General features: G+C 48.2%; 3 protein-coding genes across 4 annotated transcripts in view; 1 reads left to right on the forward strand and 2 right to left on the reverse strand.

The window, feature by feature from the left end:
- Positions 1-3,263, reverse strand: part of LOC135811772 (protein diaphanous homolog 1-like) — a 30,916-nt gene extending 27,653 nt beyond the window's left edge. The window contains exons 1-2 of the mRNA XM_065325022.1: positions 2,887-3,263; positions 2,694-2,795 (exon numbers count right to left, since the gene is read on the reverse strand). Coding sequence (XP_065181094.1) covers positions 2,694-2,795; positions 2,887-2,925 — 141 coding nt within the window. The 5' untranslated portion in view covers positions 2,926-3,263. The remainder of the gene's footprint in view (positions 1-2,693; positions 2,796-2,886) is intronic.
- A 1,404-nt stretch (positions 3,264-4,667) lies between these two features.
- LOC135811784 (thioredoxin domain-containing protein 17-like) lies at positions 4,668-8,005 on the reverse strand. The gene is made up of 4 exons (XM_065325031.1): positions 7,748-8,005; positions 6,347-6,431; positions 5,095-5,176; positions 4,668-4,822 (listed from the first exon to the last, which is right to left on the reverse strand). The coding sequence occupies exons 1-4, from the start codon at positions 7,893-7,895 to the stop codon at positions 4,751-4,753; spliced, it is 387 nt and encodes a 128-aa protein (XP_065181103.1). The 5' UTR covers positions 7,896-8,005; the 3' UTR covers positions 4,668-4,750.
- Positions 8,006-11,618: 3,613 nt separating this feature from the next.
- LOC135811805 (serine/threonine-protein kinase Nek8-like) lies at positions 11,619-25,299 on the forward strand. Of its 2 annotated transcripts, XM_065325052.1 has the most exons (17): positions 11,619-12,044; positions 13,762-13,967; positions 14,255-14,307; positions 14,909-15,088; positions 15,866-15,915; positions 16,479-16,560; positions 17,289-17,497; positions 17,922-18,222; positions 18,567-18,759; positions 19,681-19,757; positions 20,235-20,313; positions 21,125-21,163; positions 21,977-22,127; positions 22,930-22,949; positions 23,279-23,398; positions 23,957-24,118; positions 24,369-25,299. In XM_065325052.1, the coding sequence occupies exons 1-17, from the start codon at positions 11,998-12,000 to the stop codon at positions 24,539-24,541; spliced, it is 2,142 nt and encodes a 713-aa protein (XP_065181124.1). In that variant the 5' UTR covers positions 11,619-11,997; the 3' UTR covers positions 24,542-25,299. The 2 variants fall into 2 exon arrangements, with proteins under 2 accessions (XP_065181124.1, XP_065181132.1); XM_065325060.1 differs by lacking the exons at positions 11,619-12,044; positions 13,762-13,967; positions 14,255-14,307; positions 14,909-15,088 and having other exon boundaries at positions 15,641-15,915; positions 16,471-16,560.
- Positions 25,300-25,357: the final 58 nt, after the last annotated feature.

A 25,357-nucleotide genomic window follows, 5' to 3' on the forward strand; every position in this document is an offset into this window, starting at 1 on the left:
GCAATGAATATGAACAACTACTGCATTATGTTTATCCATTCGGACGCTTCCTGCAGCCTCATGTCTGAACCAAATGTGTTTCGGACAAACCACCACAACTCAAATTTGCACTGCTATTCACTCTATCTATCTTCTGCTATCATGTACGTTCTTTTTTGTTGTATGTCCGTCACCTGCATGATAGCTACTCCTAACGGGTAAAAGTGCCCTGCCTCCACACCATTTCATTGTTCCTGATGATGGTCTGCGGCCGAAACGTAGACGAATAAATGAATATTAAAGCTCAGAGTGAATAGCAGTGCAGATTTGAGTTTTGGCAGTTTGCCCGAAACACATCCAGGACTGTACACGGCCTGGACAAATCAAGTTTGGAAGAACTGGTGCACATCCCACTAACGTTTATGGATGGAATGAGCATGAAGCTCATCTTTGGAAAATACTGTATAACAAACTGACATGACAGCACACAAGTACCGTATTATCTCTATTACAAGCGCAGTCTCTTGCAGAAGCCCAGTCTCTATTATAAGCGCACTCCAAGAGGGCTTCGAAGATATACAACCGCAGTCTCCAATATAAGCGCAGGGCGTATAACGGAGAACTGTATGGATCATGTCCATGCATGTTTGACATCACAAAGTGTCACATGCGCACATGCTGTGGCACAAAAGTCTGTGGACCCTGAGGTAAAAAGAACAGACTCTGTGTACCAGGAAGTACAAAACTGCTTCCTGATACCTGGTGGGAAGCTTTGTGCTACTGGTGTAATAACAAATGATGACCAATGTACATGTAACAGATGGTTTAAAAATTATAAGCCCAGTCTCTAGTAGAAGCCCAGCCTCTAATATAAGCCCAGGGTCCGGACTGGTTGAAAAACTAAAAGCCCAGGGCTTATATACTAGTAAATGGAGATAATACGGTAAGAACACAAGGGTACAACATATAAAGGACAGTGTGAAACGATTCGAACTACCGGGGGGGGGGGGGGGGGGGGGTAATATCCAGGGCAGTAACCAGAACTAATCGTCAGCCATGTATGGAATGTGCTACTAGTATTCTACCAGAGTTCAAAAATCAACCAACAGTAGTCCAACTCAACGGACAGCGTACCGGATGGGCCGGTTGATATTCATTCCAAACACCCCTTGATACAAAGAAAAAACGGTATCACAAGGAGCTTCATCAGATTCAACCTAGCTAAGACCATGAGCGAAATCACAGAGCACTAGCAGTATACTGTAACGTACAGAGACCCGAGCTACATACTTCTGATGTGCTGTTGTGAACATGAAATGTTTTTTTTTTAACCCCGTTGAGAAGTCAAGCCACCACAAGGCGCTGCCATTGCAGCCGTGAGCACTGCTGGTCCACTTTGGCAGTGTGCATACGAACTACAATGTGTGTACGCGCAACAGCAGCTGGAAGCTCCAGTGTAACAGTATTGTATTTTGAGCGCAAACAATGTACACCTCCACTTCCCACAGGAATACCATTTGGTAAACACAGTTTAAAATTCACCCATTTACTCATTTCCCATAAAATTCTGGTCCATACCAACTACTTGCAAGTACCATTGGGAAATGGACACTCTTTCCCTGACTTAGTTATGGAACATTACTCTGTGAAGAATGCCAGTAAACTGAACACACCAACACACATGGGTGGTTTGCTGTAACACCAGCAGTACACCATGCAGTTGGGCATATCATGTTACACACGTCATGCGCCACCTGCACTGTATACACTGTATCGTCAGCACACGCACATACAGCTGCTCATGCAGGAGCAGCCCAGCACACCACATTTCATACAGCCCACAAATTCACAATAAGTGACAAAATACACAACACAGAGCTTCACAAGCTACAGCCATGGGTGGGGATTCAACATCAACGATATCAATTTCAAACGGAACGGCAACAAAAAGTTGCTGGTGAGATTACAAAAAAATTCCAAGGAAATATTTTCATTCTCTTTTGAACAGAAACATTCTCCATCTGACTCTGAGGACCTACACGGGATCAGAATCAGCTCACATGCACACTGTGCCGAGTGATAATTTTTTTCTGGCAAACGTAAAAAATAAACAACCGATACGATTACTGACTCAAGAATTGCACACATGCAGCTCCCAGTACAGCTAATCGTGACAAGACTCCACAAGAGGAGCGTTAGGCAATGCAGGGTGCTACCCCACTGGATGTGGCAAAACTTAGTGATAAAGTGTTTCCCCATACAAATTCAGTGCCACAGTTGCAACGTGTCAAAACATGAAGTGGAAGACACTTTTTTATTGAAAATCATTATGGGCCCATCAAGTACTACACGATGCTATCCCAGAATAAGCAGCCTGCCCGGCACAATACTACTGACTATCACGGTCCAAGCTAGGCGGATAATGAAGAGAAAGCCTTCCCACTATCGAGTAGAGTATGCTAAAACTGGTACTTGTCACTGGCATACGCAACCTTTTAGTTTATCTACGCTTGAGTGTGAAAAGTGGTTTGGTGCTCGACGGTGCCATTTCAAGACGAAACGGCATCGCTCAGAGAAATTTATCATTGTAATAAGCAAAACCACCCTGAGATCACAACCAAACTACTCCATGGACAAAACCGTGGGATTAAAATGACAGCAGACCAGATCAGTCAAAAAATATTTGTAATCAATCAGTTCATATGAGTACGTACAAACATTCTCTCCATCAGGTTCTCCAATTCTTCGCCCTCCACAGTGCGGAACTCCGCCTCCAGGTCCGGTTCCTCATCTTGCTTTTTGCTCTTCTTCCAAGACTACACGCCACAGAGCAATGACCAAACACAACAGGGATGCCGGTTTCCGACAAGTACGATCGAGAAAATCTAGAATTGAACAGGAACCTACCCACTTCGCCTTGGGGTTGGCAGGTGCATTGAGAGACATTTTCGAGGACGAAGCGCAGCTTACGCCGTGCAGGAATGCACGAAGGCTGCCTTCCCTACGGAGTTTCTATAATTCTAGTTGTCATTCACCTTCAGTTGGAATTACTACAGCTACAGGTAAAACAAGGAACGTGTCCTGCCTCACTTTCCAAAGTCTCATTCAAACTGCTGATTACATCCTCCAGATGTTCGGAGGCATCATAGCAGTCAGTCAGTCATACCGTGTGGGTATGCACCCGTGCATGCTGTCGACCTTCAACTGAAGGGACCGTGCAGGACGGTACGGGGCAGTGCAAGCAGCGATGCTGGAACGCCGTCGTACAAGCGGAGCTGCCGAATAAGAACCCGTGTCGTGTGAGGACTGAGGAGGTGCGCTACTTCCAGTGCAGTGCGCGCGCTAGTGCAGACCCGGGTACCCGCGTACAAGCTTGCTACACTACCATGACTACCGCTGATGGCGCTACACAGTCCATGATCCAGTCATCGTGTCGGGCCGCGGGTGAAGTGACACGACGTACAGTAAGATCGGGCGCCGAAGAACGCAGGGGCTCGAGCGCAGCCTAGGAAAGTTCTTAAATTTTTGATTCTAGCCAGACCGTTCTTATTCACACGCGCGCGGCGAGTCGAGTGACGTCATGACGTTTGTCATGTACATGTACATGTAGTGCAATTATGTAGTACTTCTAAACTAGTGGGTGTCGTAAATGGGAATGACTGTACATGTAGCAGTTACTGTTTACACGTGTACACGACATGTACTCACCTCCCATACATGTAGAATGTTCCAAATTTTAAAAGTGTTCTTAAATCTGATAATTCTAGCCTGGACTGTTCTTAAATTTTGCCGGTTTTCCAGCCTGGGTGTTCTTCGGCGAGGTGTTCTTCGGCGCCCGATCTTACTGTAGTCGTAGATCTACGAGCCTATCGCGTTGGCATGTATCGAAGAGCTAGCGTTTACACCACTAAATCAAATCACAGCTTTTTGGAAGCCTGACTAGACTCTTTGCATCTATTCTTTTACCTACTACTGTACTAGTATTCTTTGCAAGCACAAGTGGTAGGGAGCACCCACAAATCAAGAGTGAATCGCAGTGCTTACAATGATAAACAAACAACACAGCTAGCTGGTCATTGAAAATGACTACAATGTATGTAGGATCGCATCACAACACACCAGAAAACTTAGAGATGCGAAAATAATTAATTACGGCAATTAATAAAGCTACAGGTACTTTTCTTTGCTATCAATCCCCAAAAGAATCTAGGATACCTCAACCATAGATTCTAAGGATTCCAGCCCGTATTGAGATGACCAATGGCTGTTCAACAAGCTGGGCTTTGCAGAACAGTGAACGCCCAGACCACATACCAAAATACAACATGCGCCCGGGATCTACTATGTACATGTGCTTGTCTCCTGACACGCCAGGTAAGGTTAAAGTTAGAAAGAGCAAAGTATATCAAAAAAAGTATTCTTTCTCGACCAAAGAGTGGTATATTTGATAAAATTTAATAACGATAGAAATATTTACGATACTTCTCCAGACGTTTCGTTGTTCTGAACATCCACTGACGATGTTGTTCAGAACAACGAAACGTCTGGAGAAGTATCGTAAATATTTCTATCGTTATTAAATTTTATCAAATATACCACTCTTTGGTCGAGAAAGAATACTTTTTTGATATTAAAAATGAGAGTGAATAATCAACGGCTTGTCCACCAACTCTTAGAGCAAAGTATAATCAATATTTTTTCGCATTTATTCTTCAGAATGTTAGTTTCATGACAAACAGTTTTTTTTAAATATGATAAATGCACGGGCGATTTAGTCTTCATCTTCGGCAAGCATGGCGATATGGGAGGCCTTTGCGCACTGCTCCTCTGTTAGTCTCTTGGGCTACAATGCAGAAAACAAAACAAAAACAAAACAGCAGAAGCCACAGGTCAGCAGGGCTAGCGACCAGTACGCAACAACTCACCGAACAATGTAAAGAAATACCAGGGAAACACACCGAAACAGGACATTCTCATGAGATGAACTTTGTAAAAGTAGGCCCGGTGATACTAAATAAGCATAACAGAGAACGCTTCATACGTCATGACTTTTCGCCAGGCATTGCTGTTAGTGCCAAACCAAACAAATAAGTATAGGACTGGTGAGAAACTCACGGTTCCGTGAAGCAGAAGAGTGGGCACGGACGTAAGCTTGAGCTGGGGGTGCGTCCGATAAGCGTTCTGCTTGTCCTTCCACCTATACATGGGGGTAAAACAGAGAGGTTCCAGGCTGTCCAAGAGAGTGCTCAATACCGAGAGGCAGAGCTAGTTCAAACAATAAGAGGACGGAAAAAGTGTTCTAACTTAGAGTTTCACGCACTAAGCGATCATCAGAAAACATTAACTGTTTTCTGATGATCGCTTAGTGCGCTTGAGCTGGGGGTGCGTCCGATAAGCGTTCTGCTTGTCCTTCCACCTATACATGGGGGTAAAACAGAGAGGTTCCAGGCTGTCCAAGAGAGTGCTCAATACCGAGAGGCAGAGCTAGTTCAAACAATAAGAGGACGGAAAAAGTGTTCTAACTTAGAGTTTCACGCACTAAGCGATCATCAGAAAACATTAACTGTTTTCTGATGATCGCTTAGTGCGTGAAACTCAGAGATAAAACACTGTTTCCGTCCTCTTATTGTTTGTTTGTACATGGGGGTATGCAGACACATGACAGCAGCAGATGTACACTCGTACAGAGATGATCAATGTCCTTGTGTCATTATGCACACTAGCAGCCGAAACAGAAATACAAGCGCGCATCCACACATTGATCCGATGGCTGAGGGAACATCCCCATCAAATCCTTCGACAGCGCTGCGACGTACAGATATTTCCATTCGAACACTGCAAGCGCGTGGGCATGCTGCCATGCATGTGTGATATACAAGTACATGCATAGTATTCCCAAACGGAACGTGATCCAGAGATGCAAGTAGAACATGGGAGTGAGCCTTCACGCGATTGAAAGACAAGGACGACTATTTTAAAAACATGGATTAAAACACAAACAGTCTGCGAAGTACTTCCACGAGTGTCCATCCATTGCACCAGTGCCAACAATCGAGTTTGGACGAAAGACCTCTGATTTATCAGATGTCTTCTACATGACATTTATTGACCTTCCATGAATATATCTGCAGCCATTGGAAACCACCAAGCAGAATGAAGAAAAGGTCAGCAGGAGACTGAGAAAGAGAAGAAAGACGTGTGCTGCCAAAATTGTCGGGAATTGAACCCGCAGCCTCTCGTAGTGGAGTTAGCCAACTCAGTGTGTTTCCAAGTTGATAAATCGAAGTCCCGTAGAAGACGTCCATTTAACACACACACACACACGTGCATGAGCACCCGCCCGGTTTTATCCGGGCATACAACTTACGCATCACGGCCGCCGACATCAACATGAATAAGGACTGCGCCGGCTTTGGCAACCTTTGGGAGTTCACTGGCGATGACTGGATCAGCTGCAATCATAGCCAGGCAAGAAAACGAAGGCAATGTGAGTGAAACGTAACCCAAATCTCAAACAAAAACACAATTTGGTCTCCATGGTTGTTTTTCTTACTGGTACCGCTGTGCACAAATAGCCTAAGAAATAGGGGGTTGATTTTGAATGCACTGACCAGTTTGTCTAGCACACATACACTTACATATGCATTGCATAATAAATAAGACAATGGAGCAAGTATTGCCTCGCTTCCTTTTGGACGAGAATCACCTAGATCCAGGCTGCCAAGTGCAGTACGATGTGCAACTACATGAAAGGACATAGTCGCCGTACTGGAGGCACAGTTCCACCCACAGGAATTTCTGTACTGGCATGCAATGTGCGCTGCGATGCATGTGTAGGTTCAACATCGTATTTTGACATGCACTCTGGGTTGGAAATTTATACGGGGGGGGGGGGGGGGGGGGAGGGGTATTTTACGGTACATGTACATGGGTTCTGTCTTCCTCGTTCCTGTCTCTGAATCACTGTCATCACTACTGGGATACTACCATGTGATCGTTTGCTTTGAGATTAGGGACCTTTCGCATTTGCTACGAATCGAATGCGAAACAAAAGTTTGATTCGGCTCGTAATCGTTTCGTTGAAAACAGAATTTAGGTTTCGCAAGTCGTAATGCAAATGTGCATCGCAACTACGAATACGGCCGGTAGCTTGGCGTACGGGTGTGTTCGCGCACACGTGCATGGATCATGGAATCAAGGGAAAAATGAGTACCTGGCAAAACATGTGTACCTTGCAAAAAATGTGTACCTGACGGATTCGGAGCGTGCCACGAACGAAGAGGCTTCCATTCGTGAAAACGAGCTCTCCGCGGCGACTCTGACGAATCCTCGAACCCAGATGACGAATCAGCATTCGTTTCGTATCCGTACGCGTAGTGCGAAAGGTCCCTATTGTCAGCAACTTTCAACGAGTACATTGGGCATCGGGACTACATGAGCATCTGCAACTATAACAACGCGATTCACTATACACACTACATTGTACTTATGTCGGTGATACTAAATCTGTAGAAAATGTAGTGCAGTACGTAACAAGTCAACTAAGTACTTCCTTCGGCCTTTTTCCCTTTTCAACTCCCTCAACTGATGAAAACACTCTCAAGTTATAATTGACTGTCTCAACTCGCAACGCAGTATTCATTCTTATTAATATTCACGTGAATGTATCTCTTCATCGCCTTCCCCTAAGCTCCCAAGAGCCGTGGATATCAGTCGCCTCCATGCACTACTACGATAGCATAGAACTGTTCATTCCGGGTGTAGGTACCTGTCACGCAGTCGGGGCACCAGCTAGCTCCAGTTGCAGGGTCGGTTCCACCACAAAACAACCCAAACACTTGTGGCGCAGCCTTGTGCGTCTCAACAGCTGATAGGTAGTCTTCGACACCCTTGACGTGAACCTCGGTCAGAGCCATAACGGACGAGAAGAGAAGTCGGACAACGCGAAAGAGAGAGAAGTAAAAAGTAAAGCTACGATGATTGCTTGAATGATTGAAACAGCATTCAAATCATTTCAATTATTTTATATTCACTGGATGGCCGGTTGAAGAATGAAGATGGTCAATTTTTTGTACAGTGTACAATTATGTACTACGTCATGACGTCATTGTCGCGTCATCATCATCATGCATAGCAGTCGCACTCATGCATAGCGCAGTCAGTAGCACCACACCACTCGACCAGTGCAGTAGTAGCGGCTAGACCAGAGTAGAGCGAGACAACTAAACCAAGTGCCGACTGTGCAGAGAGAAGAGAGAGTCAGACTGTGAGCGTAGTAGTAGTAGTAGTAGTAGAATTTATTATTTTACTAGGGAACTCCCAACAGGCGTTGCCTTTTTACTGGGAACCCTAGGAATGACTTGGTGCTTGTGACAAATGCAGAAAGGGGCTTAGCTTGACGACATCCAGGTGGAAGCATGTTCCATCTGTCTGCTGCCAAAAATGAAATAGCATTCAGGCCGTAACGAGACGTAGCTCTGGGTAGGTTCAGAGCAGCTGAAGCTTGACCGCGGGTAGCAGCATTTGTGCGGCATGATGCAGAGCGGGGGGTAAATATCGTGCTTAAAAGAGGACTGGTGCAACGAGATAGACACCTAAAAACAAACACAAACAGCTTCAAGTTTACACGGCGAGAGAAAGTATACAGGTTATATTTGGTGAGAATGAAATCGATAGAAGTATACTGATCATGGCCAAACACTCGCCTTAGGCACCTATTGCTGGTTGACTCAAGTTTGTCTCTGAGTTTAGCAGACAAGCAGTGAACATAACATGTGCTGGCATAGTCCAAGGTACTCTGGACAATTGTCAGGTAAAACATGCGGCGGCCGGTCATGGAGACATCGCGGCGCCCGTGGCGGAATGAGGCAATCTTGCACTGTGCCTTTGCGCACACACGCTCAACCTGCTGCTCGAAGCTGAGCGACGAGTCCAATAGGAGGCCAAGGTACAGAACATGGCTGGACTCGGGGATTACGGTGCCTTTGCAGGTGATGCTGGGGATCACGTCCAGTTGCGCAGTAGGTCGTCTGAGCAACAGAAGCTGAGACTTTTTGGGATTCAGCACCAGTCCCCGCTCGCTGAGAAAGTCCTCCAGATTCAAGAGATCTGTCTGAAGCATTCTGAGCACGGTTGAAGCCTTGCGACCGATGACGTAGAACGCGATGTCGTCCGCAAACAGGAGAGCACGGCAATGTTGAAATTTCTGAGGGGTACGCCGGATATAAATGCAGAAAAGTAAGGGGCCTAACACGGAGCCTTGTGGTACACCACGTGAGCAGGGCTCTGTACTGCCTCGGGCATCGCCGACAACGACCTGCTGGGTTCTCCCAGTAAGGTAGTCTGCGAACCAACGCAATGCCACACCTCCGACGCCAACTGAAGCCAGTTCCTGCACGAGCTTGCTATGCTGAACGCGGTCGAAGGCCTTGCTCATGTCCACAAACATGGCTCCACACAGCTGCTTCTTGTCCAAGGCCAACTGCCAGTCGTTTATTGCATACGCCAAAAGGTCTTCACAGCTGTGATTGCGCCTGTAAGCAAACTGCTCCTCCGGTAATGCACCGAGTTCCGGATGATTGTCGAAGAATGCTACAAGTTGTCGGTGTACTACCTTCTCAAGCACTTTGGATATCACTGGCAAAAGTGACACTGGTCGGTAGTTGGAGCCAATATTTGCGTCGCCAGCTTTGTAGAGTGGGCACACGTGTGCATGCTTAAAACTACTTGGAACTTGGCCTGTATGCAGAGACTTATTGATGATAGCGGTGAGTGGGCCAGCGATGTCTGTGCGGCATCCTTTGAGGAGACATGGTGGTATTTCATCGGAACCTTGTGCTTTGTGGCTGTTCAATGACTTCAAGACATCTTCAACATACTCTACTGTGACTGGCGTAAACTCGTTGAGAGTGGGAATGTCGACTGGTGGGCTGGGTAGAACAAGTTCAGACGGTCTTGCAGGATCACAAACTACGGTTGCAAATGTGGCTGTCAGGTCGGATATAGTCGCCTTAGGTAGTGATTTGACTTTTTCTCGTCCTGCAAGCTTGTTCAGGATTTGCCATTGGGCTCTGGGGTTGCGTTTGTGGGTGTTGAAGGCCTTCACGCAGTATTCTGTTTTGAGTTTCTTATTCAAGAGGGTTCCCTCGCGCCGTGCTGCCCGGTACTGCTGGAGGAGGGGGCCGTCGGTTGGGTTCCTTCGTAATTTCCTGTGCAAGTTTATTCGAAGCTGAAGAAGCTTTTTCAAGTGTGACGTAACCCATGGTTGCCGACGAGGCCTGCCAAATCCAGACACCTTGAGCTGAGTGATCGGGGCATTTCTGTCCAGAACATGTCTCAAACACTTGGAAAAGTGCTTCACTTGACCGTCCAGGCTGGTGGGCGACTCCGAAGTTCTGAAACTTTCACTGATTTCCTGGCCACATTGGTCAAAGTCCATAGAATGGGGTGCAGGCTTCCGAATCAGCCTGTGAGTGTGCGCAGGAATGGGCTCAAGGTTTTGATAGGCACATTGGACAATGATGAGATCGTGATCACTAACACCGTTCATTGAGACTACTTCCGCCTTGACTACAGGGGAGCCGTCTGAAACCAGAGCAAGATCTAGGCAAGTGCGTGCTAAACGAGTGGGTTCAGTGATAACATTTCTGAGGTGATGCTCCGCACAGACACGCTGTAGATGGCGATATCCTGGAGTCGTTGGCTGGAGGACATCAGTATTGAAGTCGCCTAGGATTAATGCATTCGGAGCGTGAGACAGTGAGAGTGACGAGCTATGCGTCATGGAGACTGCGAGTGTTGTCTGTCGAGTGTCGACCATCACGGCCGGCATCATGTCAGTCCATCACCATGATCGCGATCACTGCGGCAGTTCAGATTATAATCTTTATTTCAGGATTACCCAAAGGCTTTTTAAAACGCCTGCCGGGATCTCCTATATTTGTGTATTGTACTAGTAACAATGGTAGATCGCAAAGCCGCCGAAGGAAATGCGAAGGAGTAAAGTCAAAAAGTGTAGATCTACTTCGTGGCCGGCATGCCGATGGAGATGTTCTAACAAAAAAATTCCAGACGCTGCCGCTAGCACATGGCACGAAAGCCGGCATGAGGAACGGCTCTCGCCACCAAAGAGAAGTGAAAATCGGTTTCTCTGGCACGGTGGTGGTGGTTGGACACTCTCGACAATCCGATGACGCTTGTCGCCGGATCTGTCGAGTCTCTTTCCTCCTGCCAAGACCAGAGTCAGCACTACATTTTTGTACAGAATTTGTAGCAGCCTGAGACGACAAAACCATGATCGGCCCTAGATAAAGATTAAAGTAACGTATAGTTCACCCCGGCCCGCGCGAGTGACTGACCGACAAGCGAAATGATCAAGGGGTGGATCTGTACTGTGTCCACAGACTCCACCGAAAACAGTACCGGTATGTCTCATTGTATGGGTTCCGCAGCTGACAACCGAAATAATAATTATTAGCAGCTTGACGCTACGATCGACATGACCAAGATGTCTGTAGACATACAGATCAACAATGCGTCGTGCTCAGTCATACAACAGTACTGCATGCTAACGCTATCACCATGCATGATCACCGATCACCTCAAAGCTGTCCTTATTTTCTCTTCCATTGATTCGGATTTGTAAGCATTTTTTGGAGAAGCCCAGAATTTCCCTAGCCCTGACTGTAATCTCCCTGCAGTGTAGAAGATCGACCTCCCTGCTTGCGTGGCATGGTTCGAGTCTTTATGAATCCGATATCCCTGTCCCACCACCTACCCTGGCACCACGTACCGGCACTCTTGAAGTCGTAAAAGGCTCGCGCAAACCAAAGCGAAGTCATTGAAGTTCGAATATGGTGTTGGCCATTGATTGTCATAAGTGATGGACAAGATGATACAGTAGCGTAACTGAAGAGCCTGGTTCAGTGTAGTCCTGCGTCGAAATCCGAGGATAAGGACTTGCATTACGCGTACCTGCTTGCAAACCGTCTTCCAATCCACTCATCCGTATCGACAAAAATGGACAAATACGACAAGATTGAGATCGTCGGCCGTGGCGCGCACGGGTAAGCCTCCCAGCTTGCCCTCAATCACTGAATCAGTAAACAAACGATTCTAGTGACATGATCATAATAGAGAATGTATCCCCGCCGGGGCAGCGGTGCGGACTTAGCGGCAGCGGGAACCGTTGCCATTGTGCCATTTGTGGTCCAACCGATGACCGGCACCCATACATGTACAAGTACAGTCGACTCCTGATATAACGAACATTATTGTGCAGGAGAATTAGTTCTTTATAGCAGAAATTCGTTATAACAGAAATGCACCCACGCTATACAAGCAGCAAGTCATGGCTGCAAGTGGGCCATGACAGTATGGGTGCACTTGGTTTACATGCGGCCCTACACGATTTGGATCGTTATAAACGAAGACTGTTCGCTATCAACGGTCAATTTTGCATGGGTGCAAACAGGGACACGGGCAAGAGTTCGCTATATCACGAAATTCGCTATCTGCGAGTTCGTTATAAGTGGAGTCAACTGTACTCTGGGCATCTTACACAGGGCACACAGCAAGTACTGGACATGACATTGGTGATGTGAATAGTCAGAGAAGAATAGCTGGATGAGCATTGGCCACAGAGAGGACATGTAATAAGACAGTCATGACCTTTCTACCAGCACAGTGCTCACCGGACCGCTAGTTCCAGGCAGGATGGGCAAGGCAGTGATAAAGTTGCTTTCTGCTGTCCCCGGGGAAAATTGCGGAAAAAAATCGCAAAAAACGCGGGGGAAAACGCGGCATAATATGGCATAATTTGCGGTGAATTTGCGGTAAATATGCGGTAAATATGCGGTGAATAATATTGATGTGCGGCAATTTTCAGTGAGTATGTAGTGAAATCAATCAGTTACAAGTCTCTGGTGTAAGCACTCGTCATATTTGAGTAAAAAGCCGCCACGATGAGACGTTGCTGACCGGACAGTGCACTGTGTGTACGTGTAGTGCAACAAAAAAAGTTCAAAAAACGCGGGAAAATCGCGGAAAACGCGGTCTTTAAAAAAATCGCAAAAACGCGGAAAAAAACGCGGCCGCGGAATCGCAATTTTCCCCGGGGACAGTTTCTGGCACGCACGGCCGCAAACAGTGCCAAACACACTCAGCCATCGCTGAAAATCAGACAACCCCCATTCGCTACCGTTTGCTGGGCATTCTTCCCCGGCTTCAACCGGTTGGTTTTCAACGGCTATTGTCAACTCAAAGAGAAATGAACAATGCCAAACAAACTTCCAACACCATGCACACACACATTCGGTAAGCTTTCAATAAGGTTTTATCTTGCGTCTCCCTAAGGGCCGGGCCGCTTTGATGCCAGTTCTGTCAGAATGCCAATGGTCTGTGGTATACACGAAAGTAAAGTAAGAGTGGACTGCTAGGAGATGAAGAAGCGTACTATTGCATGCAGTGACCTCCAACCCCACTCACACCCCATGCGACAATACTCATCCGACCGTATGCTTATACAGACGGTTCTGATCAAGACACCAACTACCATGGCACTGGCACATGGTCTGGGTAGTCTCAGCCATCTGAACACGGTATGAAACTGCTAAATGACTCAATGTAACCAGGTTATAATATTATGACCTGGCAGAACATGATATCAACAGGGCGGGCTGCACAGATCTTACATGGTCGATGCATGACTTAGAATCAGGGAGTGGTAAAATACCGGTATTTTACTACTCCCTGCTTGGAATGCACTCTTCTGAAACTGTGCAGAATCGTTCATCTGTGCCGTCGTCGTGCCGATCGGAGGCATGTGATCATCAAGGAGATATCAATCGACGATGTGGATCGAGATGAGCGGCAGGCGGCGCTGAAAGAGGCGCGGGTTCTCGCCATGCTGAAGCATCCGAACGTCATCGACTACTACGACAGCTTCCTAGAGGATAAGGCGTTGATGATAGCGATGGAGTATGCCGAGGGTAAGCGAGGAAATAGCCAGGAGTAGGTCGACCGGTCTTGTGATATGTTTCCCAGCAGGGCTGTGTTCAGTTAAGTTACCGTATTATCCGTAATATAAGCCGCACCTAGATTTTTTTGCCACGAGATACAGACATCTTCCCTGTTTATCACTGCCAATTTGATCATTATAGTATTACGATGATAGTGTGTGTGCATGTGTGTGTGTGTGTGTGTGTGTGTGTGTGTGTGTGCGCGCGTGTGCATGTGTGTGTATGTGTATATATACATGTATGTGTGTGTTTCACAGGTGGGACGGTGTTTGAGTACATTCAACAGCACGATGGGCACTTGGAAGAAGAGGTAAGAGACGATGCCGAAATGATCTGAAGACCGGCTGAATGTATAGTTGACATGCCAGGTCACGCTTGCATAGAGGTTATGCGATTGCATCACCAGTTGAGATACTTTGGCGAAGTCGCAGGACAGTGCTGCACTTGCACCAGCGACTCCTGCTGCACATTTATTTATTTATATTTATTTCACCTTTCCATGGCCAGGGAATATAGGCCAATATGGAGGGAGGGGGGCGATAGCCAGCCATGGCAGTAAGCAAAAACACAAAAAACACATGTAGCGCCCAGAAGCGGTTCATCTGTATACTTGGTGTCCATATGCAAATCCGCTGACGCACACTGTATACTTGCGTCCATGAGCAGTTCCGCTGACTTGCCCCCTTAAATCATCCGCATAACCTCATAACCTGCATAACCTCATAACCTGCATAACCCCATAACCTCATAACCTCGCAGTCAGGTGGATTAGCTATGCAACTAGGCATACATGTACATGCGCAGTGTCATTGATGCAGGCTGAGCATTGCCAGGGCTACGGTAACTGGTTCCCTATAACGTGGGCCCTGGTGCAACTCCCACCACTATCATTTTGTTTCCACCGGCTACAGGAAATCATGCGGCTATTCGTGCAGATGCTGATCTCCGTTCAATACGTGCACTCCTTAAACATTCTTCACCGCGACCTGAAAACGCAGAACATTATGCTGGATCGATCGCAGGTGCTTGTCAAGGTGTGCGACTTTGGTATCAGCAAGGTCCTCTCCACCAAGACGAAGGAAGCAAGCACTGTAAGCGCATACATTGTACAAAGTGTGCCTGCTCATTGTGATGGGTGTGTGTACATGTGTGTGTGTGTGTACATATGTGTGTGTGTGTGTGTGTGTACATGTGTGTGTGTGTGTGTACATGTGTGTGTGTACATGTGTGTGTGTGTGTGTGTGTGTGTGTGTGTACATGTGTGTGTGTGTGTGTGTGTGTGTGTGTGTGTGCGTGTGTGTGTGTGTGTGTGTACATGTGTGTGTGTGTGTGTGTGTGTGTGTGTGTGTGTGTGTGTGTGTGCGTGTGTGTGTGTGTGTACATATGTGTGTGTGTGTGTGTGTACATGTGTGTGTGTGTGTGTACATGTGTGTGTGTACATGTGTGTGTGTGTGTGTGTACATGTGTGTGTGTGTGTGTGTGTGTGTGTGTGTGTGTGTGTGTGTGTGTGTGTGTGTGCGTGTGTGTGTGTGTGTGTGTACATGTGTGTGTGTGTGTGTGTGTGTGTGTGTGTGTGTGTGTGTGTGTGCGTATGTGTGCGTGCGTGTGCACATGTATGCGTGTGTGCAGAGGGGGGGGGGGGCAATGTCTTTCTTGTTCTCGGTGAAAGAAGACAATACTGAGTGTGTCATGACACGAACTCTACTGAAGTACATGGGGCAGAGTATTTGGCAAGACCAAAGAGACACGGTGAAGGCACATCTACAACGTGATGGCTGTGTGTGTTGTGTGTTGTGTGTGTATACGAGTATGTGTGTGTATGTGTGCGCATGCATGTCCTTACATACATTGTGTTTACCTCTACTTAGGTCATCGGCACTCCGTGTTACCTTTCACCGGAACTTTGCGAAGGGAAGACGTATCCTCACTATGGTCTGCCTAGGGCACACGTTGTGCATGAATGTTGACTCGGCTAGTCTTTGTGTACCCTACACTGCTATTGTCATAAGAAAGATGTATAGGCTTTTGCTCCTGTGTATTGCCCCAAACTAGCCCCCCCCCCCCCCCTCCGTCTCCCTCGCCTTAAAGGCACTCAATCTAGTCTTGCGTACTATTCGATGCTTAGGCACTGACTTTCCCTCTGCAAGAGTACCGATCTTGTTCCATCAGCTTTAGTGTACATCCAAGTGCAGATCTGGCTGCAGAGAGAAACTAACGAGTTGCCCTTTCTCTCCTCTCTCTCTCTCTCTCTACTTTCTCATTCTCTCCTCCTCCTCCTCCTCCTCCTCCTCCTCCTCCTCCTCCCCCTCCCCCTCCCCCTCCTCCTCCTCCTCCTCCTCCTCCTCCTCTCCTCTCCTCCCCCTCCCCCTCTTCTCTCATTTTCTCCTGCCTCTATGCATCTATTTTCAGCTCGCATTTGGCTACGGTTTTTGAACGATGTGCATACGATTCTTCCTTGACTGGCCTTGTGGAGGCATGCAGATACAATCAGAAAAGTGATGTCTGGGCGCTGGGCTGCATTCTTTATGAACTGGCCAGTCGGAATCGAGCATTCGAAGCACCGGTGAGGAGCCGTAACACGCGCACAGCGGTGCGGGGTTTTTTTATTTATATTTTTTATACAAAGACCACTGACTTAAAATGCCAAACATGAGATTCAGCTAGGGGAAGCACGCACAACCTGAATCGTGGCAGTGGTGGTGAGGTTTAGGGAGCTCCGCCGACCTAGGGTCTCGACTTCATGGCTACCTAGACGGGCCGAAGTGTGAAATACAACCCCATGATAGCAGTAGCTCCTCTGACGGTGCAGCACAACGGGAACTGGGCCGTGCAGTGAGCCCTGTCAGCTCTACGTTGATCTGGGTCTGGTATGGTGTGTCACCACTGTGCATTTACTTTGCAGCTGTCACACTGAGGTCTAAATGCTTGTTGACCTGTGACTTTCTGCAGCACCTTAGTGCATGGGCTGACTGGTTTCTGAATGAATGTGCTCTCGTGTGACAATCGTTAATCGCATGTGCGTGTGTGCGTGTGTGCGTGTGTGTGTGTGTGTGTGTGTGTGTGTGTGTGTGTGTGTGTGTGAGGGGGTGTCGGCCGTTGGGCGATTCAATAGCCAATTGAGTCCTCTTTCCAAGATTCCTTTTGAGTCTCTCTCCCCTCTCCCGGAGAGACCCACGTGACCAGTTTTGGCAGTGAGCAACAAGTGTGTGTGTGTGTGTGTGTGTGTGCACGCATGCATCCTCGGGTCCCTGTGTGTGTGTGTGTGTGTTGTACTATGTCCACCCGTTGTAGAGCCTGCCTGCGCTAGTGATGAAGATCATGCGTGGCACATTCGCTCCCATCTCTAGTCACTACAGCGAGGACCTGCGGCGACTTATCCTGAACATGCTGCACACAGACCCGCGCCAGCGACCCAGCACACAGGAAGTGCTGGCGCAGCCCATCTGCATGAAGACGTTCTTCGGCCTCCAGTGCTCCCTGGGTCTGCTGCCACTCTCCCTGTGAGTTACATATCACTGATCACTAGTTGTGTCCTGACATGTGTCTTGTCTGTTTCGTAGACCGTCTCACATCTGCATGAGGTAGCCTTTACAGCAAGGTAGAGAACACACTGTACTGTGAGGGATAGTGTTTCTGACTATGTCCACATATATGGTGACCTCGCTCCCAGTGGGGAAGGGGTTGGAACCTATGATCTCGAAGAAAGGAAGCCTGAGAAGGTGAATAATGTCTTTCGTGCACTTCTCTCCAGGCCCTGTAAGATGGCTAGTATCCTGTGCCCGGCAATGGACAAAAAGTAAAAGAAGAGTACAGGCACAGGGTCACACGGTGCATGTGTCCTACCCTCCCCCCCCCCCCCCTCGTCTTCAAATTGTCTCGACCAACTCTATCGGTTCGTATGGCCACTCTGTTTTGCCATGGCAGTGGTCCTCGGATGCTCTCCAGCCGAAGTCGTGGGTCAATGTCCAACCATGCTGAGTCAGCAGCTGCAGCAGCGAATGGCGAAGGCAGCAAGGCAGCCTCTTCCGGTGCAACTGCAGGGGCGGGAGGAGCCGTGTCCGGCAGTGGCCGCAAGAAAGGGGAAGTGCTGATGTGGGGCGGTGGGTACACGAAACCAACGTCCATGAAGTTTGTGGCTGAGGACGGCAGTACTGCTAGCAGGGTGGCGCTTGGTCGTGCTCAACGCCTCGTCCTTACAACGACAGGCAAGGTCTTGTCATTGCAGGTGAGTGCAGTTGATCCACCGCTCACTGTGCTCCAGCATTCTTTGCTCTGTGGAGAAACTACTGTTAGAAGCCAGACTTTTTGAAAACAGAAGATGCCTTCAGCTTCTTATTCATATAGTATTCTGTGTACATGTGTATTATGTTGATGGCACGTCAGAGTGTGCACCGAGATCACCTGAGGATGCAAACCAGGGAGTGGAAAAATACTGGTATTTTACTACTTAGAAGTACTCCCTGGTATACCAAATGTGTGAAATGTGCAAGGTTCATCCTGGCTTCAGAGGCCAACTGCAGTCTACACAGCTGTGCATCATTGATTTTTTTTTAACGCTTTCACCTCCAGACATCCAAGGCAGGAAGCGAGTACTTAATGCCGGGATCTCGCGGTTCAAAGTCCCATGCAGACGGACGCGGTGGAGGCCAAGCATCGGGCGCTGACGGACTCGCGTCGGCCAGCTGGTGCCATATCGAAGGTTTGGAGCGAGTCACGAGCACGCAGATGTCTTGTGGCGACCTGTTCACTGCCATTCTCACAAGTGAGTACACACTAGTGTGACAGTGTATGCACGCTGTTATACAATAAAACCTGTCAAGGCGACGGACCACTCGGATAAGGCGAACACCTGTCCCAGAAGACCACTGTAGCCGGGACCAAGGGATGCTGTTTCCAGTCGAATGGCATGCACTGGATAAGGAGACCACCTGGCAACAGAGACCACACTTTGAAAATCCCTTGAGCAGTCGTCTTAGACAGGTTTCCCTGTATGTGCACTACCCAGTTTCATAGCCTGTATTGTGCATGCTCGGATTGATTGATTGTTGTTGTTTTACCTAACCAAGAACCTACTCGGACTTATGAGTAGTCTGTGATTGTTTTGCGAGGGCATGTAAGCCGGTGAAACTTGAGATTCTGTGCGGTTAGTCTGCAAGGGGACCGGACACAGCGACTACGCAGTGAAGCTGCAGTATAGGTGGATATACAATACACGGCATGCACCAGGAGCCGTGACCAGACAGAGCAAGACGGATGCCCATGCATGTTAGTGTTTGTTCGTGTGTGTGTCACCGTTGCTATGGGGGAAATGTGCTGAGCACTCGCGGCCTCGCAATGTCATGCTCTTTGAAACAAGAGGTGGCGAGCACCTCCTGTTCCTTGCAGATAACCTGCCTTTACCTTGTCATGCACTCAGGGATAGTTGCAGCAGCTCGAGAGAAAGAGAGAGTGCTCAATGCACCTTGGTGCAGAGCCTTATAGACGTAGAGAGAAAAAGAACCAAAGGGTTGTTGCCGCGTGACTCCGAGTTCTGAGACAGCACAGAGTGCTCTCCGATGATCGCTGTTTTGCGTGAGTTACAGCAACAGCACTTCGCCTTTTCTCTGTACGTGTATACGACTCTGTACCTTGTTGCATAAGCATGTATTTGCATACTCTGCCCTCTGCCCTGTGTGGTGTGCAGATCGCGGCATACTGATGACATTTGGCAGTGGGGTGCACGGTGCGCTGGGCCATGGCAACTATGAAGACATTGCTAAGGTCAGTGCTGCCCCGGAGTCTGTTGTCCTCTTTCACATTGGTCTTACATGCACGCGATCAGTGACCTATTGGCAGGTGCAGATCCGGTAGCGAATGCACCGTAGGAAGGTTGGCAAGAGTCTGCAAACTGGTTAATGTACTCTTGATAGAATCCACAGACATCTCCCATAGTTGACTACCATAAGTCAGCAATTCCTCACGGTCAGCTCTTAGAATGACCACGAAATGATTGCTGATTTCACCGGCTGGCAACCGATGTTAGTCAGTACTTGTCGCTAGTGCCAAAGAACACACGTCTTGGCCATATTGACTGTTGACACTTGTTAGTCTATTTCCCGTTTACAAGTGCGCTGCTGATAAAATCATTTCTGTTTTATAGCCTGTTCGATGAAAAACCTTCAGTGCAATATTGTGTAGATACTGAATCTGCACGTACGCTCTCATCTGATTCTGTGTCTTTGACTGTTGCGCATGCAGCCAAGAATCGTGGAATCACTAGTGACCCAGTCGGTGGAGCTTGTCTCATGCGGGACCAGCCACATGGCAGCAGCAACTGGTGAGTGACCAGTTAATTAACCTCTTTCTTTTTGGCCAACAACCGATAATTTCTACATTCTCTGCGTGTAACACACGCCCATTCGGTTTCCCCGTCTTTTCTGTACCTCGGAGGTAGGTACTCTGATCCATGCCTGCTTTTACGGCCGTTTCTGAATGGTCCGTGTGATGACTTAAATTAGAAGCTTTTTGCCAACTTGTATCCTATACACCATGATGTTTTGCGAGCAATTTAACGTTTGTCCAGGTTGGGACATACAATGTAGGCTTCTGCGATCATTTTTTCCTGTTCTCATTATGCACAAAAGCGTTGTGTGGCTGAGAGGAGTACCGTATTTTTCTGGTTGTAAGTCGACCTTTTACGACTAAAAATAGAAGGAGAAAGGGTGGGGGTCGACTTACAACCGGGATTCGACTTATAACCGGGAACTATCAGTATCTTACGAAAAACGACCTGCACGAGTGCACCATCTGTACAGATTTGCCAGTTTATTGGCCTCTTTCAAGGATCGGGATGTAACACCCTCCACTAAGGAATGTTTACATGATTTGTTGTTGTGTTAGTAGAAGGGAGTGGTTAGTAGTGCTTCGTTGGGTGATAACTTTAAAACGCAGAATTAAGACCTCCGGATACGGGGGTCGACCTATAACCGGGGTCGACTTACAACCGGTAAAATACGGTATATCACGGTTGTTTGGAAAGCCGCTGATGATGAGTGTAGGTGTATGAGCACAGGCTATTCAGGTGCATTGCGGTCTATTTAGGTACCTCATGCTGTACTGCCTTTCCATCCGGTGTTCTGTACATGCAGGCAGTGGTGATGTGTACACTTGGGGAGAGTGCAATCACGGTAAGTCCATGCAGAGTGTGTGGACGAGAGCACACTGACTTACAGGGCACCTTGTAAACACATCATGTGAATGCTTTATTCGTTCAACAAACACCCAACGCATCCATCAATTCCTCAAGACACCGGTGCCTGATTGCATCAGTGTGGCACAGCCAAAAAGCACCCACTCACCTGCAACAGTGAATGCCCGGTTGTAACTCTAAGACGTGTCACGTACAGCCGGTGAAACCTCTGATAAGCTAAACGCTCGGTTTAGAAGAACAAGTATTCGTAACTCTACCTCATAGATCACTGTGTATTCACTGGGTACAAAATATGGATAAGAAGAACGCCTGTGTTTGCGAACAAACACCATTGGTCTCTTGGTGTTCGTCCTGACTCAGCGGTTTGACTATAAGTTACTTGTACTAGTATCATACCTCGGTTACCCAGTCCCCGAAGTTACGGGCACTTCGGTTTACCAGGCACCCTTTGTGCAGCGCCCCCCCCCCCCCCCCCCTACTCTGTTTGAGCCCCCCCCCCCCCTCCCTGTGAAAAAGTGTACTCATTTTCCGATTTTCATGTTTTTCATGCAATTCAACGAAAATGCAGCCGAAAGTCACTATTAGATGGGTAACTGTTTCCCATGCCTGCCTCCCTACTATTTTTACCTGGCTAGAACCCTGCATGGCCTTTCCCCATCAAATTGTATGTGATTCGGAGTTACGGACGTTTCAAAGATACGGGCAGTGCCCGGTCCCGGACCGACCGGATAAACGAGTTATGACTAGTACTGTCTTTCATCGGTGTCCTTTGCAATACACTGTTGTACAGGATGCCTGGGCACTGGCTCTCTGGAAGCCAGTCCGCGTCCCCGGCTGGCGAAACAGCTGGGCAGCGGACGACCGCGGGCTCTGCACTGCGGCGTGGACTGCACATTGCTGGTGGATGCACGCGGTCAGCTGCACGTGTGTGGCAACAACAGGTATAGTGGTGCACGGCCCCAAGTCCCCACTGCTACACACACTGCCATAAGAACCTCCCCTGCAATACGACCCCCCCCCCCCCCCCCCTGCTATAACTTATTATTATAAAGAAATTTAAGAACCCCTCTGCTACGAGACCCCAAGTCACGCGGCTACATGAACACCCACTGCCAAAAGATCCCCACTGCTATAGGAACCCCCACTGCCAGAAGAACCCCATGAGAACCACTACTGCCGTAGGAGTGCCCACTCCCTAGGAGACCACATGGTTTTAGTCTTTTAGAGGATGGTGTCATTTCAGGCCCAGGGTGAAACATGTGCAAGTGCATTCACATATATGTCCTGGGATTCTAGAAAGACTTTACACCTGTCTATAAGGATCAGCTTGCACTAGATGTGCACTATGGTGCAACCGGAAAAACACTTTGATTGTACAAAGTGCTTCCCGAAGTACCGGTATGCGGGATTACACTTGAGCATTGCTCCATGTACTGCCACCACACAAGTTAGGCTCACGAGATTTCGCCAAATTGTCGAAAGTGAAACGTAACCTTCACTATTTGTTTTCAACACAAGATGTTTATGGAGTACTCTGAGTCTCCCTTGTCGACTGCACACGGCACTAGCCCCAGTAAATCACACCAGGTCACAAAACAAGCCTCGACAACGTCGAAAAGTCCAAGGAGAGCGACACAATTCTAGTGGCTATGGCAGAACTGGAGAGCAGATATAAGCTTTGATTGGTGCTGCGGGCAGCCAGACTAATACAATTGTTATCCCTGGTTTCTTGTTACTGTGCAGGCACAACAAGATAGCCCTGGGTAAGTGCAGCACGCAGCACAGCACAGCACAGCACTGCATCTTAGTTAAGGTCTAGACGTAACGTTACATGTGTTCAGACTTGCTACTCTAATTGACGTCGGGCCCGGTAGGGTCCACTTTGCATGAAACCGCTGCCTCAATTACCCACACCAGAGAAACCTGCGTGCAGCTAGTGAAGGTCCAAGTTAGAATTGCCAAATCTGGCGCTTTACTCATTGGCATGAGGTGCAGAATAGACCCGGCATGCATTTTCAAGCCGCTTTCCAACTCTTCTTGTATTCCTCTCCTACGAATATGATACGTTTACAAACAATGTACATTCACGCAGATGGAAGTGGTGAGATGCTGGAGGGAACACCGTCGTTCACCGCTATACCGCTGTCCTACTTCAACGGGCAGCGGTTGAACTCCATCTCGTCGGGCTTGGTACACTCCATCATGCTGACAGGTTGGTCAATGATAACGATTGTTACTGCTGCTATACATCTGTGTAGAACAGAGTTTCCGTAATCTGATCTCTACATGTCAGCAAGAGTGCATAACCCCCAAGAGTGTGCAACTCCAGCTATGGGGTCTGCGACGGCAGAACTTCACAGCATGTGATGAACCCGTACACATTATTTGCACTCCGTGTATGATAGATACAGGGTTGTATGCAACCCAGCTTTGGGTTCAACTCTCGCGTGATCACTTTGCACTGTTTGCCAGCATAACCTTTTGAACCATGTCACGTAATGTGAAGTTCTGCCGTCGCAGCACTACATAGAAGTTGTGCAGGCAGTTGCATACTCTTGGGGGTTATGTACTCTTGATGTCAGTCATCATTATAATGTTAGGTCAGTTTTACTACAACAGTTAGTCATGTCGAAGGTTTCTTTCAAAGTGATAGTACTATCCAATGTTGGACACTACTGGATCTGTGCTGAATGAAATCCAGCCCGGCGAGTCGGTCAACTGAACACCGTGCGCTTCAATCGTCTTCAACTGCGTTTGTTTTCCAATGCAGAAAGCGGCGCCTGTTTCACGGTCGGCGCAAACACCAGCGGTCAGCTGGGATACGACCTCCAGGCGGACGATGCCAAGCGCCCGCAGCCGGTGACCGTGCTGTCGCCGCACTGGATCAAGCATGTGTCCTGCGGTGACCAGTTCACCGTGGCAGCCACTAAAGGTGAGCACAGCTAGTGCGTGTACTGGTAACGTTACGCGTGGGAAAGAAGAAACTGCAGTGGTAGAGCCACCTGGTTTTGAAGGGAATCCTGCTTTTTTTTGTACAAGTCTGCTCTCTTTAGCAGACAATCCCGGGGTTTCAATTGATTGTATCGTTGTCTAGTAATGATGCTTGTCTTGCAACCAATGTCATACTAACGAGGGTAGACCTATACACATGTGCCGTGGAATTCTATCGTTTCCCTCTGCAGATAAGATCTTCGTCTGGGGTAAGGGCAGGCGAGGTCGCCTGGCTAGTGCTGCCGACAACGATCTGTGCTCGCCGACCGAGGTGAATCTCAACGACGGCACTGGGCGCAAGTACACGGTTACGTCGCTGCAGGCAAGCCACGGTGCAACCATGGTATCGCTGACAACAGAGTGAGCTAGGTCACGGTACCACCATGGTATCGCTGACAACAGACTGAGCTACACAACCATGGTATCAACCATGGTATCGCTGACAACAGACTGAGCTAGGTCACACGATGACGACCGTACCGGAAGCTGACCAGCTTGAACAAACCCAGCAGCCAGATCACCAGCAGACAGAGAACTTATCAGGAGCCGACTGCTATGGCGAAGTGAAGCTGCGAGTCGGAATAGGTATGTGACGATGCGGCGATCCAGTGTTGTACCCAACACTCCTTGATAGCTATAGCTAGCAGTGTGCTGATGTTGGTTGACTCGATGGCTGGCGGACAGTGCATGGTGCCTGGCGAGGGCATTGCAGTGGAGTTCCATCGCAAGAAACAGGATCACCTACGGCAGGGGCGTAGCCCGCAAATCTATGGCGTGGCGACCATGTACCATCGGCAACCTCATTGCCGCCATTTTACCTTTTTTGTACTAAGTTATGTACATGTGGTCCCTATGACGACCATTTGCTGGTGTGGTGGCCGCACTGCACTGACTACACACGAGCTACGCACCTGCACTGTGTTTCAGCTACGTCACATGGCTGATCAAGGCCAAGCGAAGAGAACGCCGAACTGCATCTGGAATGGAGGCCTATCCGACGGCCGACGGGTAGGGAGCTGGTTAAATGGATGACTCCAGGATGGCCTCATGAGTGGCAGCATGTAGATCTACCTACAAGCGAAAAAGCTACTACTGTAGTACTTCAAGGCATGGGTAGTCTCAGTTACCCACATGCCTGATGAGGTTCAACGTGTAGATAATCTGCCCCGTGCCTGAAGAG

The sequence above is a fragment of the Sycon ciliatum genome, chromosome 1 (assembly GCF_964019385.1).
Source record: "Sycon ciliatum chromosome 1, ocSycCili1.1, whole genome shotgun sequence".
NCBI classification, from domain to species: Eukaryota; Metazoa; Porifera; class Calcarea; order Leucosolenida; family Sycettidae; genus Sycon; species Sycon ciliatum.

What these genes read in the sequence shown, in the direction of transcription:
- LOC135811784 (XM_065325031.1), bottom strand. Translation starts at nt 7,895, where the DNA reads ATGGCTCTGACCGAGGTTCACGTCAAGGGTGTCGAAGACTACCTATCA. An exon ending in GATGTCGGCGGCCGTGATGC is followed by an intron (nt 5,177 to 6,346) that starts GTAAGTTGTATG and finishes CCCCATGTATAG; the next exon opens with GTGGAAGGACAAGCAGAACG. An exon ending in CTCTTCTGCTTCACGGAACC is followed by an intron (nt 4,823 to 5,094) that starts GTGAGTTTCTCA and finishes TCTGCATTGTAG; the next exon opens with CCCAAGAGACTAACAGAGGA.
- LOC135811805 (XM_065325052.1), top strand. Translation starts at nt 11,998, where the DNA reads ATGGACAAATACGACAAGATTGAGATCGTCGGCCGTGGCGCGCACGG. An exon ending in ATGGGCACTTGGAAGAAGAG is followed by an intron (nt 14,308 to 14,908) that starts GTAAGAGACGAT and finishes CACCGGCTACAG; the next exon opens with GAAATCATGCGGCTATTCGT. An exon ending in ACTATGAAGACATTGCTAAG is followed by an intron (nt 19,758 to 20,234) that starts GTCAGTGCTGCC and finishes TTGCGCATGCAG; the next exon opens with CCAAGAATCGTGGAATCACT.